The sequence below is a fragment of the Bufo gargarizans genome, chromosome 4 (assembly GCF_014858855.1).
Source record: "Bufo gargarizans isolate SCDJY-AF-19 chromosome 4, ASM1485885v1, whole genome shotgun sequence".
Classification (NCBI taxonomy): Eukaryota; Metazoa; Chordata; class Amphibia; order Anura; family Bufonidae; genus Bufo; species Bufo gargarizans.
In genome coordinates this window covers 508,939,492-508,959,123 of record NC_058083.1, presented here as the reverse complement: position 1 = coordinate 508,959,123, position 19,632 = coordinate 508,939,492, and the positions used below count along the sequence as shown (strand labels likewise).

The 19,632-nt window shown below is 44.4% G+C and overlaps 1 protein-coding gene across 1 annotated transcript in view; it reads right to left on the bottom strand.

Moving 5' to 3' along the window:
* SPATA17 (spermatogenesis associated 17) overlaps positions 1-19,632 on the bottom strand; it is a 216,913-nt gene that overhangs the window by 177,724 nt on the left and 19,557 nt on the right. Inside the window, exon 4 of the mRNA XM_044288798.1 lies at positions 15,495-15,545. Within this exon, the coding sequence (XP_044144733.1) occupies positions 15,495-15,545 (51 nt within the window). The remainder of the gene's footprint in view (positions 1-15,494; positions 15,546-19,632) is intronic.

Here is a 19,632-nt window from a genome sequence, read left to right as displayed (position 1 = left end):
TGCATGAGCCCCTAGGGTGCATTCACGTCACTGTTTTGCTTTCCGTTCTTCTGATCCGTCAGAAGAGAGAGGAAAAAAAAAAACTCGATCCTGTAAAATAAAAAAATGGATCCTGTTACATCGGTTGTCATCCGTTTGAGCCATCTCTGTCTGAGGTAGTTTAATTTTTTTTTCATAGAAAAAAAGTCCTGCATGCAGTACTTTTTTTTCTGTCTAAAAAAACTAATCTCAGTTGTCATCCGTTTGAGCCATTTATATGGCTCAAACGGATGACAACTGATGTAACAGGATCAGTTTTTTTTTCTTTCTCTTCTTCTGACGGATCAGAAGAACGGAAAGCTAAACGGTGACGTGAACGCACCCTAAGTGTTATAATAGTTAATCAGCATTAATACGGTACCATGTGGACGATTATGGAGCGCCTAGGACTCTGTAGTACAGCAGGGACTCCAAATTCCTCCACACGGCCTATTGAATATGGCTCAGCGTGACTCAGCGTATACAGTATATTACAACCTGATTATTTCAGCAGGACCGATCGACCAGTTTTTTGTAAGGGACTATAACTACATGCCATAGATTCGGACCATGTGGCTGCTACGGGGCCCTAGAAAAGAGGGGCCCCCGCCCTGGTTGTTCCATACTTTCTCCAGAATGACTTGTGTAGGAAGCCCCCTCCAGGTATCAGAAACTGACGTCCTTCTTTCCTGGGTGGCATACAGGGGCGGATTGGCCATAGACCTTACAGGGAAATTTCCCGGTGGGCCGATGCCCAGGGGGGCGCCTGAGACCTCCTCACAGGCGGCCAGTGGAAGCTTTCGTTGATGTATTTTGTGATGGACTGTGGTATTTGGCTCTGTTGGGGTGGTATAATGTGCCACAATATGGTATTACTGGCCCTGCCTTCCATCAATATGGACCCGACTACAAAACAGGGCCACTTTAAGATCCCAGTCAGCTCCTGGTGGCATAACTGTTTACCACTCTTATACAGGGGGGGGGTCACCTCTTTTCTGTACACACCAATGGTCTATGGACATCATTCTCCCAATTTTTGTTTTTACAACAAATTTTAAGTGTAATACTGTTCCTTCTTGAAGAGACCCAGCAGTGTATGGAGACTTATTTTTCAGGGAATGCTCCATAGGAAAAAAGTACGCAAAGTACACTGACGAGCAAAAAAGTAACAAAGTTCTGAACTTTTTGACTTTCAGGCTCCATATCTCACCATCCACTACAGCTTCGAACGTGAGACTCCCATTATTTTATAGACAATCCTCTTGGCTATCTCATACATAAATTAGACTTGTAACTATTTAGCATCTGATTAGTTCTGTAGATTCTTCTCATTGTTAGGGCTGTTTCACACGAGCGGATGCCGTGCGTGACATCCGCTCCGTGAAAGAGTGCCAAGACCCGATGCGGACTGCAGAGGCACGGAGCATTATCAGTCATGTTAATGCTCCGTGCCTCTGCAGTCCGCATCGGGTCTTGGCTGTCATTCACGGAGCGGATGCCACGCACGGCATCCGCTCGTGTGAAACAGCCCTTACTGTCTTGCTCCTGGTGGTGGAACAATAGTTTTCTTCTTGAATACTACAAATTACAACCTGTTCTCACATCCCTAATAGATCAGTGTGTTAGGAGGTTGATTCCCAAGCGAAAGGTCCCTGGTTCAAATCATCCAGCTCATCGGTTTATAAGATAGCCAAGATGATTGTCTATAAAATGAAGGGACCCTCACGTTCGATGCCGTAGTGGATGGTGAGAGATGGAGCCTGAAAGTCAAGTTGAAAACATTGTTACCCTTTTGCTCATCAATGTACCTCATACCAGGCAAAACAAAGACACCTCTCTATAGTCGGCACTGTTTCTGGGTTCTTGTCCCTATCAGTACAGGACAGGGTACTGGATGGTTGGATGAGATGCCTTAGGGTGCATTTACACAACTGTGTGACGTCTATGTCCGTTTTGCAGAACGCAAAACACAGGCAATGGAGGTACGGATCCAGAAGCACCCACTGCATACCCCCCAGGCCGCAAAAAATAGGAAACGTCCAATCTTGACCACATCTTGAGGATCGCGGGCCTATTGAAGTCAACAGGTCCACGATGCGGGGTGCACACAGCTGGTGCCAGTGTTCTGCAGCCAACACCCCCGAGCTGCCTCTAAGGCATCTCATCCAGCCAACCAGTAACCGGTTCTTTACTGATGAGGTACAAAAACCCCGAAGCAGTGTTGTCTAGAGATGGGTGTCTCTGGCTTGGCTGGTATGAGCCTATTTGCCTTGATAACTAAAACCCCCCCATTATTATAGTACAATTTCTGGAAGAGGGATACATGATAAACAAGATTGTTTGATGCACTGAAAAGGCAATCATCGACACCACGGACGGACGCAAGAAACAAATGTAGAGCAAATGACGAGGCAACTCATGGCAGGGAAGGTCAAAAGCACTACAACTAGTTTTATTGCACTCCCAATAAGATAAAAAGATAGAGGTCTAGAGAAATATCCGGTGCTGCATCACTGCCATGGAGCTCTGTAGGAGAGAAATGTGGGCAACAAAAGATAAATGGGTAGTGGGATTTTTCTTGCGCCGTCTACTATAAATCTTTGTAACAAAAAAAAAAAAAAGAAAAGAAACACAACACATGCTTCATAAAATGGAAACATGTTTGTTCCAAAAAAGAAGCTGAGGAGCTCGCCACCGGTAAGTTATTATTGTTCTGCTAATAATGTATCTCAAGAGGTCAGGGTCGTATCAAGGTGCACAAACTTCAGGGAGAGACAGGAACTTAGAAAGAGCAGGTTTTATTCTTTTATTATTATTGTTATTATTTTATATTTGTAGAAAACTAATTTAATTATTCTAAAAAAAATGTTTTATTATTTTTAGCTTTATACAAAAATGTAACTTTTTGTTACTATCTGTAGGAAAAAATATCTAAAGGGGTTCTCCCAAGATTAGTGTAAAAAACTGAAAATCAAACATCATATAGAACATGACAATCTCTTTCTAACAAAGCTGGAACCGGCCCTGTACCTCACATGGATCCAGAGATCTCCCTATTTATTGCTTTTCTAGATTTATGTCAAGCTGGCAGCTCAGGAAGCATGTGCTTTCTACAGCAGCTCAGGGGGCTTGTCCTTTATGCAGCAGCTCAGGGGGCTTGTCCTTTATGCAGCAGCTCAGGGGGCATGCCCTTTCTGCTGTAGCTCTTTCCCTATCATAGCTCAGGAGGAAGATGAAGGATGGAACTGAGCGTGTGTGTGTGGATAGAGAAATAAGAAAAAAGGGCAAACAGCAGGTGGCGCTATACAGATACATTTTAGTGGCTTGTCCTCTCTACATGCAACTACAAAAATATTCACATCCAGGTGCTGGCTTGAAAACGGCAATATTTTTCGTGGGACAACCCCTTTAATGATTTTAAAACAAAAAAAATAAAAAATGTAACTTGTAAAAATGTTTTTTTTTTATACATTAGTATATAAACTCTAAAAAATACATTTGTTTGGTAAAGTAAGTGGGCAAAAAATGGTATTTGCTTAAAGCGCCTCTGTCAGCATGATCAACCCTATTAAACCAGGCATACGGCCTGGTAAGTTTGATCATGCTGATAAAAACGATGGGGGAGATTTATCAAAACTGGTGTAAAAGAAAACTAGCGTAGTTGCCCATAGCAACCAATCCGATTCCATTTTTCAGAGTTCCTTTGGAAAATGCGGCGTGGGGGGTATGCAGAGGGTGCTTCCGGGTCCGTCGTTTTAGACGCCAGTCTTAATGAAGCACTAAACTGGCGGTGGATCCGCCTAAGTTATGAAGAAGTACAGGCCTCTCCATAACTTCAGCGCATCCAGTGCCAGGTCTAAAAAATTTTAGACCTGGCGTGAGCGGGGTGAAGTGGTGGTTAGTTGCGCCGCTATCTGCACCTGAAATACGCCAAATTTCTGCGTATTTCAGCATAGTGACTTACCCCCTATCGTTTTTATCAGTATGATCAACCCTACCAAGCTGTATGCCTAGTCTTATAGGGTTGCTCATGCTGACAGATTGTCTTTAACCCAAACCGTGAGGCAATTTTAAAATAAATTGGTAAATAAATAAAACTGCCAAAATTAATAAACATGATGAATAAAGGAATACTTTAAAAAAAAAAATGAATAAAAGAAAATGCTAAAATTAATTGAGGTAATTAAAAAAAAAGTAACTAAATGCACTTCCTTGAGGCTAGGGCAACACAGCGACATGTCTCGAGACGTAAAGAGTACACGAGACATGTCACATTGTGACATTGTGTCTAATGATTTTTAATAGAGTCACAAGGCGACCTGAAAATGTAACAATCGCAAAAAAAAGTATCACTGCGGCCCTGTTGCTTAGCGGTCCTGAGGACCTGGGTGTGAATCAAACTAAGAACTACATCTGCATGGAGTTTGTATGTTCTCTTCATGTATGTCTGGGTTTTCTCAGGAATCCGTTCATTTTCCACCACTCCAAAACAAAGAAGAAATGACCATAATGCCTTCTATGATGCAGCTTTTTAGCTAAAGCCAGTAGATCCAGAAGGAAGGAGAAGCCACGTTGCCACTTCTTTCGAATCCACTCCTGGCTTTCCACTACAAAAACTACATAAAACTGGACGTGTGGTTCCAGCCTAATATGTTTACCTAGGATAGGGAAACTAGACTGGAAACATGGGCTGAAGGTGACAACCCCTGTACAGAGCTGTGGAATATGCATCTGGACATTTAGGAGCAAATAGGGAACCTACAAGGAGACATTCATGGCATATTCAGAAATGTCTACAAGTTAGGAACTATGCCAGTCAGGAACGTTAAGATCCATATCCCCCAATGTCTTTGAACTTGGCAGAACCCAGCCACAACCTTGTGCAGCTGTCCTCCCCTTCATGGCAGAAGAATGGAGAAAAGAGACCCCAATCTCTGCATAAGTGGAGTTTCCCAGTTGTAGAACCTCCACCTATCAAACAGTTTTGGCACATCCTTGTGATGACCCCTTTAAACTATGCTGCAGATGACCCCAGGATGGACAGCATAAGGGGTTGTCTAACCTCAACCATTGTTGGCATATCGCCAGGATATACCACCAATGTAAAACAGAAGCAGGTCCCACCTCTGGTGGCCAAAGTGAAGGACAGCGTAGCACACATACGTGACCTTCTTTCATTTCTATGGGAGTGCTGAAAAAAGCTGCGCGGCCACCTCTCCATTCACTTCTATGGAACTGCCGGATATAGTCGAGCCAGCGCTCAGATATTTTTGGCACCCGTCTAGAAATTAATGTAGGGTGGTCTGTTCTAGAGATAGGTGCGGGTCTCAGAGGTGGGACCTGCACCTGTTTGACATTGGCGGCATATCCTAGTGATATGACACCAACGTTTAAGGTGAGACAACCCCTTTAAGGTGGATTTGTAATATACACAGACCTTGCAGTCATCTGAAATTCAGGGGAGTAAGAATAAGGGTGGTAGTTGTGAACCAATTCCATTATGGATCTACCAATGGATCACCTCTTTTGGGTGTGTGTTGAAAATTGTGAAATCTCAGATGAGGTAGATATCTTCCCCCTCTTGACAAGGGCAGAACATAGACTGGCCTCTATATTCAGAAGCAGACTTTTCAGATTCTATTTGCTTTGAATATTTTTGTACCTTCCCCTTTAAACAGCCCAACACTTGCGCTACCGTAGGCTGGTGTACCAGACGTTTCCCTTTAAATAGGGCACATTTTATGCTCCAGGAGCAGTGATGTTATTTCATGCCGCTGTCTCTCTGTAATATATAAAGTCTCCGTTATCCAGACGTCCTCTCCATTCAAATGTGATGACTATTTTAGGATCCAGCACTGGAAATCAATGTTGCAGTCTAGTTTACAGCTATCTGATACATCTGAAGTGAAGGGAAAGGACGTACTCCTCTCAGTGTCTGGCCGGCATCTTAAGACATCTCTGGGAAGCTTACAATTAGAGATGAGCGAATCGAAGTTGACGAAGTGGAATTCGATCCGAATTTCAGTAAAAATTTGATTTCCACCGAATCCGAATTTCCTCACGCTTCGTGGTAACGAATCGTAATTTTTCCTAAAATGGCTGCTGCATGTGTGAGGACATGGAGCAAGGAACTCTGGGAACGCGGATCACCCATAATGCAATGCATGCAGCAAATCAGAAGCCATCCAGCCCTGTGATGTCACAGCCTATAAATAGATTCAGCCATCTTGGAATCAGCCATTTTTCAGTGTACTTCGTGCAGGGAGAGACGTCAGCAGGCGCTAGGGACAGTGGTAGAAAAGACTTAATTGTGCTAAAAAAATGATTTGCAAGTTCAGGGAAAGATTATTCAAGGTGTAGAGAAAGGATAGGGAGGAATCATTACACAGCATTTATGTAGAACAGGGTTCAGTAAGGGAGGTTACAGCCTGGGTAATAGGAACAATCCTATTACACCTTGCTGCACTGACTGTGAATCCAAATTGCCATTATACAGCTCTGTAATTCCAGCAAACTGTTCTTGTTATTGGGGTGCAAGTGCTGTTTGATACAGCTATTAACAGGGTTTAATACAAGGAAATATTTCTATGTCTTATTTGCCCTTGTGCGGTGCAGTTATATGTTCTAAAGCATTTTTTGGCTTGTATTAGTGGAAAGAAAAAAGGGCTTATTAGCCGTTGCGTGGTGAAGTGCGAAAATTACAGCCCATTTGGTGTGCATTAGTGGTGCAAAAAAAAAAAAATTATTTGCTGTTCAGTGGTTCAGTTATATGTTCCAAAGCCCTTTTTGTTGTTCATTAGTGCAAAAGAAAAATATATTTGCCGTTCAGCGGTGCAGTTATATGTTCTAAAGCCCTTTTGTGTCGTGTATAAGTGGAAAAAAAAGAAAAAAAAATTGCCATTCAGCGGTGCAGTTATATGTTCTAAAGCCTTTTGTGGAGTATATGAGGAAAAAGGAAAAATATATTTGCCGTTTAATGGTGCAGTTATATGTTCTAAAGCCTTTTGTGGAGTGTATAAGTGGAAAAAAGAAAAATATATTTGCCGTTCAGTGGTGCAGTTATATGTTCTAAAGCCTTTTGTGGAGTGGAAAAGTGGAAAAAAATTAGGGCCTATTTGCCGTTTAGTGGTGCAGTTATATGCTCTAAAGCCTTTTGTGGAGTGTATAAGTGGAAAAAAGAAAAATATATTTGCCGTTCAGTTGTGCAGTTATATGTTCTAAAGCCTTTTGTGTTGTGTATAAGTGGAAAAAATTAAGAGCCTATTTGCCGTTCAGCGGTGCAGTTATATGCTCTAAAGCCTTTTGTGGAGTGTATAAGAGGAAAAAAAACGACGGGCCTATTTGCCGTATAGCGGTGCTGTTATATGTTCTAAAGCCCTTTCTTTTGTGTATTAGTGCAAAAGAAAAATCTATTTGCCGTTCAGTGGTGCAGTATATGTTCTAAAGCCTTTTGTGTCGTGTATAAGTGGTAAAAAATAAGGGCCTATTTGCCGTTCAGCGGTGCAGTTATATGTTCTAAAGCCTTTTTTGCAGTGTATAAGTGGAAAAAAGTAAAATATATTTGCCGTTCAGCGGTGCAGTTATGTTTTAAAGCCTTTGTCAAGATGAATCAGGCGTTGATCAGCCAGGATTTCCACACGCCAGTGCCTGATGCATCAGACTAGATGATCCATGGTGCCACACCAACACTTTGTGACAAAAGAGAACGGTTTCTTCTGGCTACCTGCCTCAGTTACTATTCTGATGCTGCCATCCACCTGATGCCACACATCTGATGCCAAGTGCTCCTTCTTTCACTCACCATCTTCAGCTGGTACTCGTATTGCCACCCACCTCCCCAATCTGTCACCGGGTCACTCTGTGGTCTCCTGATGCTGCTGTCACCTCCACACTATGTCACCTTGCCACTCTGTGGCCTCCTGATGCTGCCGCCATCTCCTCACTGTCATTGTGCCACTCTGTATCCTCCTCCTGATGCTGCTGCCACCTCCAGACTCTGTCATTGGGCCACTCTGTGGTCTCCTCATGCTGCTTCCACCTAGCCACTATGTCATAGGGCCACTCTGTGGACTTCTCATGCTGTTCCCACCCTCTCCACTTCATGACTGGGCCACTAGTTTGCCTTTCGGCCTCGCTGACCATCATTTATTTGCCCCTTCTGATCTGTCAGAAGGAAGGAAAAAGGAGATGCACAATGGATCCTGCCTGTGTAGCAGCTGTAAGGCCTGTATGGTCCTATCAAAATTGGCTTGTGATTTGGTAGCCAAAAGCAGGAGTGGGTACAAAACACAGAAGACATGCAAATATTACATTCACGGGTCATCTCTGTTTTAGATCCACTCCTGTTTTTTTCGCATTAGCAATACTGATGGGTTACTGACCAAATGCTGACCGAGTGAAGGCGAATGCTCAACAGACAGGATCCGTTTTTTGGGGGTCATTGTTCTGACGGATCAGAGGAAGGGCAAAATAATCAGTGACGTCAACACAAACTTACTGCTGACACCCTCTCCACTTTGTCAGGGGGCTCTACTTGTATAAATGTTTAATAGAGCAGGTTCTGTTGACATCTATGTGGAATCAGCTGCTGACGGTGTAAAAGGAGTGCGCTTCTTCTTGACGCTAACATCGACCTGAAAGACTGAGTTCACACTTGAGTTATTTGGTTAGTGTTGGCCCTGTGACTGCCCAAATAAGTGAAGTGTGCAGTGATTCTAAGAGCGACGCCTGTCATCTGCATGTCATACTGACTCACAGTATTATAACACTACCACAGCAGACTCCCTATGCGGGTTACTGCAAGGCACAGTGTTCTACACCACTATAAAGGCTCTGTGCAGCCAGAAAATAGCAGTTCTTTAATGCTATTCGCTGCAAAAAAATTCGGATCGAACCAAATTATTTTAAAAAAAAATCAGCGAACCGGCCCGAATATTTTGTTTTTACTAATTCGCTAATCTCTACTTACAATCCTTGTTTCGCTTACTTTTATTTTATATGAATTGCTTTGATTTCATTTTTTTACTGCTACATGACCTACTGCGATGGTGTTACACTCTGGACCTCCTGGGGGGATGTAGTCATCCATTGGGGTCTCCTCTCTCTTGCTCTGGCAGTCTAGACCTGCCCATGTATTATATGGTCAGCATGCAATACTAGATGTCCGCTGTAGTGGCCACTGGACAGGAAATCTATGACCGCCTAGCTTCTGATTATAGCTGTTTGTAAGATGCTTCAAAATAGATGACTTTTTAAAGAGGAGCTTTCATGGGTCCAGACATTATCAAATAAGTAGTAAGTTGTCAAGGGCATAGTGCAGAGATGTATGGTCACTTACTAGTTTATCTGTGCGGCGCTCCGTTGCCCCGCTATGCCCCCTTTTACTTTTCCCGCCTGGTATGTAAATGACCATCATCAGTACAGGGAGGAGGAGACTGTCTTGTTTCTCCTCTCCCTGGCTGTAGCGCACTGAGAAACAGGGCAGTCTCCTCCTCCCTGTACCGATGATACTCATTTACATACCAGGCGGGAAAAGTAAAAGGGGGGCATAGCGGGTGAACGGAGCGGCGCCCAGACAAACTAGTAAGTGACCATACATCCCTGCACTATGCCCTACATAACCCCATACTTATTTGATAATGTCTGGACCCATGAAAAGTCCTCTTTAAAGGTAATGTTCCATGATAAATATTTTTTCTATTCTGTTTTTATGTTCTAATTGTATAATTATTTTTATTGTATTTACTATACATGATTATGGGGGCTGCCATCTTGCCTGAGGTGCTGTTTACAGCATTTAGAGATACACTTTACTGCAGCTTCATTAAACTATGATTGGGGGGTACTATATTCCTTATGGTGAGCACCTAAAGGGTGTGAGGATTCTTATAGGCCAGGCAACTCTTATCTAGAATTCTGGGAAGAGGGTATGTATATGAGCTCTTGGCAAGCTCTGCCTCTAATGCCACCAGATGTACGGTTGCCATCCTATAAGCCAATATTCGACCTAGTGCCAAGAGCTCATATACAGAATTCTTGTTCCCAGAATTCCTGGCCTATAAGACTCCTTAAGCCATTTAGGCGCTCTCCTTAAAGGGGTTCTCCAAGAATTAAGAAAATTAAAATACTTAAATATTACTTTAGTATAAATATATTCCAAAATACATTTCATTAGCTATAATGGATTTTTTTGTCTAGGGAGCAATCCTTAGGAGAAATACAATGGTTCTGTAAAGTAACTTGTCCTGCTGTGTGATTAGGACAGGTTTTGTGTGCACTAACAGGACGTTAGTGCACACAAAACCTGTCCTAATCACACAGCAGGACAAGTTACTTTACAACACTGAGGTAAAGAGCCGCCTCATCCTCCTCTCTGCTCTGCTTGTCAGGGATTATGATCCTGAATACAGGTGATAAGATCTTCAGCGGAATCTCTGTAGGAATGGAGTTCATGAGGAGACATGAAGTACAGAGAGGATGGACAGGACAGACTGTGGTAATGGAGACTGCGTACAAGAGCTGCTGCTCCTTATCTACACCCCCACTATCCTCTCTGTACTTCATGTATCCTAATGACCTCCATTTCTACAGAGATTCATCTGAAGATCATATTAAGCTGTATTCAGGATCATTATCCCTGACAAGTAAGAGAGGAAGATGGTGCAGCTCTTTAATCTGTCCTGCTGTGTAATTAGGACAGGGTTTTGTGTGGACTAGTAGGATGGCAGCCATTTTCTTTCTCCTAATGACTGCTCCCCTGACAAAACGAGACATTATAACTAATGAAAGGTATTTGGTAATATATTTATAATGAAGTAAAATTTAAGTATTTTCATTTTCTTAATTCCCGGAGAACCCCTTCAAGGATATATAATCTTCCCTGAATCCTGACCTAGGTCTCTCACCCAGTTAAGCCAGTTCTCTCTGCTCTGCACTGATGAGGAGCAATCACCCCCAAACAGCTGTCTGCAGATGAGGTGCTGGCTTATTTAAAAGTCTATTTAAGAGGTCAAACACTGACTTATAGGATAGCTGCTGTACATCTGGTGGTATTAGGCCTCTTTCACACGGGCGAGTTTTCCACGCGGGTGCAATGCGTGAGGTGAACGCATTGCACCCGCACTGAATCCGGACCCATTCATTTCTATGGGGCTGTGCACATGAGCTGTGATTTTCACGCATCACTTGTACGTTGCGTGAAAATCGCAGCATGCTCTATATTGTGTGTTTTTCATGCAACGCAGGCCCCATAGAAGTGAATGGGGTGCGTGAAAATCGCAAGCATTCGCAAGCAAGTGTGGATGCGGTCCGATTTTCACGCTTGGTTGTTAGGAGACGATCGGGATGGGGACCCGATCTTTATTATTTTCCCTTATAACAACATAACAAGGGAAAATAATAGCATTCTTAATACAGAATGCTAAGTAAATTAGGGTGATGGAGGGGTTAAATTTTTTTTTTTAATTATTAAACTCACCTCATCTACTTGTCCGCGCAGCCCTGCTCGCCTTTTTTCTTTGATGGGAGGAAAAGGACCTTTGGTGATGTCACTGCGCTCATCACATGTTCCATCACCGTGGTGACGTACCATGTGATGGACCATGTGATGAGCACAGTGACGTCACCCAAGGTCCTTTTCTCCCAGGTCCTCAAAGAAGAAGAAAGAAGACACACCGGGCTGCGTGAACAAGTGGATGAGGGGAGTTTAATTATTTATTTTTATTTTTTAACCCCTCCATCTCTAATTTACTTAGCATTCTGTATTAAGAATGCTATTATTTTCCCTTATAACCATGTTATAAGGGAAAATATTGAAATCTACAGAACCCCGATCCCAAGCCCGAACTTCTGTGAAGAAGTCCGGATTCGGGTCTAGGTACCAAACATGACGATTTTTCTTAAAATGCTTTGCACTCGCGTGGAAAAATCACGCATTTTCCTGCAACGCACCCGCATCCTATCCGACGCCCGTGTGAAAGAGGCCTTAGAGGCAGAGCTTGTTAAGAGCTCATTCGCATAACTAATGATAATAATTTTTATTTATATAGCGCCAACATGTTCCGTAGAACTTTACAATCAAAGGGTTTTGTACAAACAAAATACACAATAACAAAGTCAACAATTAAAACAAGAGGCGTTAGGGCACTGTTCACAAGAGCTCACGATCTATAAGGAGACAGGTGTGAAAAAAAGGTAAGAGGTGCCTGTTCTACACAGGGTGGTCCAAAAGTATGGAGACACCTGAATAAATGGAAAATGGTGGTTGGGAAGTCTGTGATGGGTGGTGACCAATTTGGAGGCCATTTTGAAAACTGCCTTCTTGGAACCATGTTAATATATTAAAATGGGAAGAGGGGCATGTGACATATGTACGTGAAAGAGAATTTGATGAGGAATCCAAATCTGTCCTTAAATCTGACCTTAAATCTTACCTTTATTCCTTCCAAAGTAATTAACAAATTTCTCTTTGTTACAGACACAGATATAGCTGTGAGATTAACACACGAGGAGAGGAAAGAGATTGTGCTGATCTCTGGGGGAACCCAGAAGATTTCAACACTTGGCACCCCAACAGACCACCCATCCACCATGGCACAGTTGGCAAGTTGCTTGCCGAATTTTGCCAAACAGGTTGTGTGTTGGACCTGCCAAATGTGGGTCCGGTTGTAACTGCTGTGACACCCATTCTGCAAATTCAACATGGCGATTGGGATCGCCAGCATAGAAATGATACTGCCATAGGCTACATGCACACGACCGTATGCGTTTTGTGGTCAGCAAAAAAAACGACATGCACTATTTTTTTTACGGAGCAACGGAACGGACATACGGATGCGGACAGCACACGGTGTGCTGTCCGCGTTTTTTGCGGGCCCATTGAAATGAATGGGTCCGCATCCTATCCGCAAAAAAAACGGATCGGACACGGAAACAAAATACGGTCGTGTGCATGAGGCCATAAGCATAGAGTTGATACTAAAAACCAGACAGTCTGTCCAATAGGGGCTGTGCAGAAAGAAAAGAAGAGAGGACCTAGAATCCAGAGGGACCCCAAAATCAAGAGGAGAAAGAAAACCAGGAGAGAGCAGTGTCCTTAAGGCCAATCACTTCCATCATACTGAGCAGGATTTAGGCTGGGTTCACACCTGAGCGTTTTACAGCGCGTTCCTACGGCTGTGGTTCTCACATGGGCGTTCTTTGGGGTGTACATGAGCTTCTTTGGGGCGTCTTGTCGCGCGTTCCCGTACATAGACTTTTGGGAACGCGCGACAATGGGCGTTCGCTTGTCTCTGTATGCGCGATTGCAAACGCCGGTACAATCGCGCATACAGAGCGCTCCTTTCAGAACGCTCAGGTCTGAACCCAGCGTTAGTAATCTAGTGGCAAATGGGGCAGAGAGATCCAGCTTTACGGGAGACTGTTATGGGCATGCTCTGTGACCTGTGCAGAGGTCAGTTTGCAGGGAGGGGATGTAGGGGAGCTGTGTAAAGGGACGTAGCTATAGGGGTGCAGAGGTAGCAGTCGCTACCGGCCTAAAAAGACTTGTGCCGCAAAGGAAGACACCGATATTTTAGAAAGTGCATGCTGGTCAAGTTACACCTCTGGCTGGAGGGAAGGGGTTAGGCCAAAAATTTGATGGGGGGGTATTTCAATTTTTGGCTCAGGCAGCACGAAGGCTATGTGCCCCCCCTGGCCACAAAGCACTGAGGGAAGGGGGGCCCAAGCCGAACTCTTGCACCAGGGCCCATGAGCCTTTAGCTACGTCCCTGGCTGTGTACATCACCTGTTGTGAACGGTGGATCCTGTGTTATCTATTTCTACGTGCTCGTCTTGTAATCCTGCCTCTCATTATAATGAGATGACTGCTGAGCAGTCAGGTCTACAGAACAGTAAGTGTTGGCCCATTATAAAGCTCAGAGTTAAAACTGAAGGAGCGTCTTATATAGAAATTATAAAAATAGAAAAAGAAAATAAAAACGTGATTTAAACGAGAGGTAATTTACACAAGAGCAACTTCAGTCCATAGACTGCTTCTCTTACCCTTCAGCTCTATTATTCTACCCATGGGGGGGATCAGTATAATAGCAGTTAAAATAGCGACAAGAGAAATCTGCTCAAAGCAGTTGTCACTTATCCTTCTATACTCTTTTTGGAAACTTTTGAATAGTACTAGGGGGTGACGATGAGCACACAAGAAATACCTCTTGGGAGAAAAAGAAAATGATTGTATGACGCTGGTTCTGATTCCGACGTGCTGTGGTCCTTGCAATCAGCTGGATTGGCCATCCATATTACAGAAAACCCCTTTAAAGGGCATCTGTCAGCAGTTCTGTACCTATGACACTGGCTGACCTGTTACATGTGTGCTTTGCAGCTGAAGACATCTGTGTTGGTCCCGTGTTCATATGTGCCCGCATTACTGAGAAAAATGATGTTTTAGGCTACTTTCACACTGGCGGCACGGACCTCCGGCAGGCTGTTCCGTTGAGTGAACAGCCTGCCGGATCCGTCCTGCCGCTAGTGACCAGGTGCCTCCGGACTGCCTCTCCGTCACCATTGACTATAATGGGGGCGGTGGCGGAGTTCTGGCGAGGCACGGCAAGAGGCTGCCGGAATAAAATTACGACATGTCCGACATTTATTCCGGCAGCCTCTCGCCGTGCCTCGCCGGAACTCCGCCCCCGCCCCCATTATAGTCAATGGGGATGGAGAGGCAGTCCGGAGGCACACGTTCACTAGCGGCAGGACGGATCCGGCAGGCTGTTGACCCGACGGAACAGCCTGCCGGAGGTCCGTGCCGCTAGTGTGAAAGTAGCCTTAATATATGCAAATGAGCCTCTTGGAGCAACGTGGGTTTTTTGCCCTCACCCCTAGAGGCTCTGCTCTCTCTGCAACTGCCGCGTCCTCTCCACTTTAATGGACAGGACCAGGTGTGATGATGTTTTCACCGCCTGGCCTTATCAATTAAAGTGCAGAGGATGAAGCAGTTGCAGAGAGAGCTGAGCCTCTAGGTGTAACGGTAACGCCCCCATTGCTCCTAGAGGCTCATTTGCATATATTAAAACTTTATTTTTCTCAGCAATGCGGGCACATATGAACATGGGACCAACACAGATGTCTTCAGGTGAGACACTTAAAAGGTGCAAATCTGCCGACAGATGCCCTTTAACAAGAATAACTGGGACTACAAAGAAGACCATCACCCGGCTTCATTCTGCACCCAAATCCTCAAGATAAACCTAAACTTCCCCTAATAAAAAACACAAAGTCCCAAGTTAAACCCCCGGCCCTTTAATAAAAAAAAACCCTTTTGGTTAATTCTGCTCCTGATTCTTCTGCGTGGCAGCTACGCGGTGGATTTTCCATTAGCGCCCGTCCTGATGGTGTATGCATTAGTCTAGTTTACTTCTATTATGAAAAGTAAATTCAGATCACAATTGACTTTTCATCTGTATAACAAGAAGAGAGATATTTACCCTGACAGCCATTTCATTGTAGAAATTCATCTTCATAATAAAGTACGCCGTCTGCGGAGGAAGAGAAGAGGAGAGGGTTGGCTGGGGTCTCGGCTGACGCTCGCACACACACACAGGCACAGACAAGACACCGGCTCCTATTTTTACATATAGAAGATAAGAAAGGTCTATACATAATACAGAATTGAAAAGCCGTATCAAACTTTTGGTCTTGAGGCGACGACGGGACGGCTAATACATAATGCAGTCTTAACCAGAAAAATCTATGGCAGTCAAAGTAGGCGCTAATGGAGATATATGATCATAAAAGGCTCTCCGCTGAGTTTGATAATCAATGGGGCTCTACTGAGGATAAAATAACATTGCAGAAATATTCACAAGTCCTGGTGACACGTAGCGTCGTATGATTTATTCACCCAGAGTTCTCTTCCCCCAAAACTCGCAGAAACATAAAAGGAATTCATATTTCAAGACGTCTGGTTTAATGAAAAATTCAAAGATAGGCTTGTCTTCCGACGGAATCCTTCAAGGATATGTATGCGGCAATGAAGCAAAAATGAGTCTTCCAACCATCTGTACAGAATGTTATGTACTTAGCTGCCATGCGAGTAATCCTTGGGAATTTTGTTTCATTTAATATTCATTTTAACATCATAAAATCATAAATAATTAGTGTTATTTGAATTGCCTAGCCTGATCCAAAGCAAATTGTCTGTGGAGAGCAGCAGGACTGGATTATTTATCAACAGTCTGGGCAATTAAGAAACAGTTGGCGGCAATATGTTATTTACAAACGGAGACAATGATGCCGCTCGCTCCTCCGCTCCCTTTATCCATTAGAGCCGGAGCAGACTTCTTCCCGCCGTTCATCAATGGCGCGCGGTAAGTTTGGGATAAACTGTCCCACCGGAATCTGTATGTTTAGACCGGGTTGTCCTGCCGCTGGGCCCCCGGAGGTCACCTGTAGGGTCCGTGAGTGTTTTGGTGGCCGCAAATTGCAGATGGCGGCAGTATGCGTTCTGACCGCACGTGGCCGGCCCTATGATACAAATACCCATTCTTGTCCGGACAAGAATAGGACTTGCTCTATCTAAGGAGGCGGACCGCATACGGTGTGCTGTCGGCATCTTTTGAAATGAATCGGTACAAAATTGTGGAACGGAGGCAGAGCCAGAATTGCGGACGTGTGAATGGACCTCTAATCTGTGTTTAAAAGAGTTCTCCGGAATCTTTATATTGATGGCCTGTCTACAGGATCAGCCAGGGGTCTGACTCCCGGCACCCCTGCCGATTAGCCGTGAGAAGAGGCCAAGGTGCTCTATGAGCGCTTAAAGGGGGGTTTCTCATCTCAGACAATGGGGGCATATCGCTAGGATAAGCCCCCATTGTCTGATAGGTGCGGGTCCCGCACCTATATCGAGAACGGAGCCCCGAAAGTGAAGGAGAGAGCACTGCGCATGCGCAGCCGCCCTCCATTCATTTCTATGAGCGCGGCACGCTCCCATTCACTTCTATGGAAGAAGAGAGCTGCCCTACTATCGTATGGACGGCGCTGTGCTTTTTAAGCTGCAATTTACCCTTCAATTAATCTGTAGCACCCCCACAGGCAAAACCTGTTTATTGGAATGAGCTTTTATCTGCAGGTGAACCAGACAGCAACCGTTTAATTTACCTGTAGAACCCCCGCAGGCGAAACTAAGAATCACACTTTTTTAAATAGGAAATTAATGAGCTGTAATCTGTGATGAAATGGACAGAAAGTGTTTAAAAGGGTTTTCTGACTTTTTCTAAATATCTGTTTGGTGGGAATCCGACACGCAGGACCCTCTGCGATCAGCGGTTTGGGAAGGCAACGCCACTCCTGTGAGCACCGCAGCCTCCTTGTAGCTCACCAAGCACAGCGCTGTAAATTCTATTGTTGACGTCATTGGCATAGAGAAAACCTTGAGAAGGCCATGGCACTCGCAGGCGAAATTAATGAGCTAGCGATGAGCTGTAATCTGTGGTGAAGCAGACAGCAACTGTTTAATTTACCTGTAGCACCCCCACAGGCAAAACTAAGAATTACACTTTTTTTTTTTATTGGAAAGGAATGGGTTATAAGTGAACCACACAGTGAGTGCCGGTCTTAATATCCCCTGTGCTGCTGGAGGATGTGCCTAACGTATTACGAGGTGCAGGCTCGGTCACCAATTAGGCACATCCTTCTGTAGTCTGTGTCCTATACAGAAATGTACGGCAGCTTAGAGCTGCTGGAGATTTCAGGCTTCATTTGCCCAGAAAACTTCTGTAAATTAAGATAAATTTGTCTCAGGTGTTGATCCCGCTCCTTTCTCACACTCCTTTTGGAAAAGTAGGTGAGGGTGGCTTAAAAAGAGGCACTTGAAACTTTTTTTATTCAAAAAGTCGCATTTAAAAAGTCTGAAACACAACTTGCGACATTTTAAATTTCCCTTTAAGTGTTTAATCAATCTGCAGCACCCCCAAAGGCGACAATAAGAATTATACTTTATTTATTTATTTTTTATTGGAAAGGAATGGGCTTCTGATGAGCTAATCTTTGAACCAGACAGCAAGTGTTTAATTTACCTATAGCACCCCCGCAGGTGAAACTAAGAATCACACTTTTTTTTTATTAGAAATCGATGGGATAGAGATCATCTGTAATCTGTGTGCGTGCCAGGCAAGTGTTTAAAGCCTCATTCACACGTCAGTGTTTTGGTCAATGATTTCCATCAGTGATTGGGAGCCAAAACCATGATTGGAGCCTCCACAGACATAAGGTATAAGGGAAAGATCTGCACCTGTTCTGTGTTTAGAGTCGCAACTGGTTTTGGCTCCAAATCACTGATGGAAATCACTGACTGAACACTGACGTGTGAATGAGGCATAATTTAGGGCTCATGCACACAGCCGTTGCCTGGCCGTTCCCGTATTGCGGCCGTCAAACAACGGGTCAAATTGCGGACCCGCAATCCGGAAGGATTCGGAACGCTTCCCTGGGGTTCTCTCCGTGCCTCCGCACCGCAGTGTTAGTGTGGACGGATCACGGACTCATTCAAGTCAGATGGGTCTCGATCTATCTGCGGAATCCGCACGGATGTTGCCTGTCCATTGCCGTCCCCAATGCACGGAACTGGCAGACCAACAGCCATGTGCCTGAGCACTTACCTGGAGCACTCCCGCAGGTGAACCTAAGCATTACTCTTTTAATGAAATCAATGGGCTGCATGTGTAATGTATGCTTGGTCTTCCAGAAAGAGTAAGATGCTCTTTTTAGAAGAGGGGTCTGTAGGGGTAGTAGGCGGAGACTTAGGGGACTTGGTTATAGTAGGCGGAGTCTGCCCTTGTTCTCCTGGGCGTCTCCTTCTCCTAGGCTGTAGAGCTGGCCAATCGCAGCGCAGAGTTCACAGCCTAGGAGAAGGAGACGCCCAGGAGAACAAGGGCAGTCTCCGCCTACTATAACCAAGTGACCGAACATACCGGAGGGCATAGCAGGAGAACGGAGCGGCGCCCAGGGATAATAGTAAGTGCAGTGAGATCCCTGGGCGCCGCTGTACAGATCATGACACTTAGTTCACAATGTTTTGCCAGATGAAAGGTCCTCTTTTAAGCATATGGCTGAGGTACACATGAGATCATTGTAGACTGACAGCCATCTCACTCAAGAATGTGACACATTGGTGTAATAGTCAACAGGCCTTAAAGGGATACAAGGACTCCGCTCTATTAGTGAGTAGAGCGTCGCTGCAATGAGCATCAACTTCAATGGGCAACGGGAAATATTTTTCTCTGTCGATTTCCCAATGCAATAAATAGGCAGGGGAACACCCCAAGGTTAACTCTTGTTTGGGGGTCCTGTATGGCTAGAACTACCCTTCCATTACTCCAATGGCTACATGGACTTGTAAATGCTAGAAATGTGCTCAGATCAGTGGTCACTTCCCTTCCCCCATTCATATTTGCAACTCAAAAATACACACTGTCCAGCACCAGAGAATAGTCTTCAAAAGATCTAGAGATTAAAGCGTCATTTCGTTCCGGAACGTTTCCTGCGCCATTGATGTTAATATCATCCAGGACAGGACTGAAGGTTGCAATTCCCATAAATTTACCTTAGAAGTTTTCATTGCTTTTC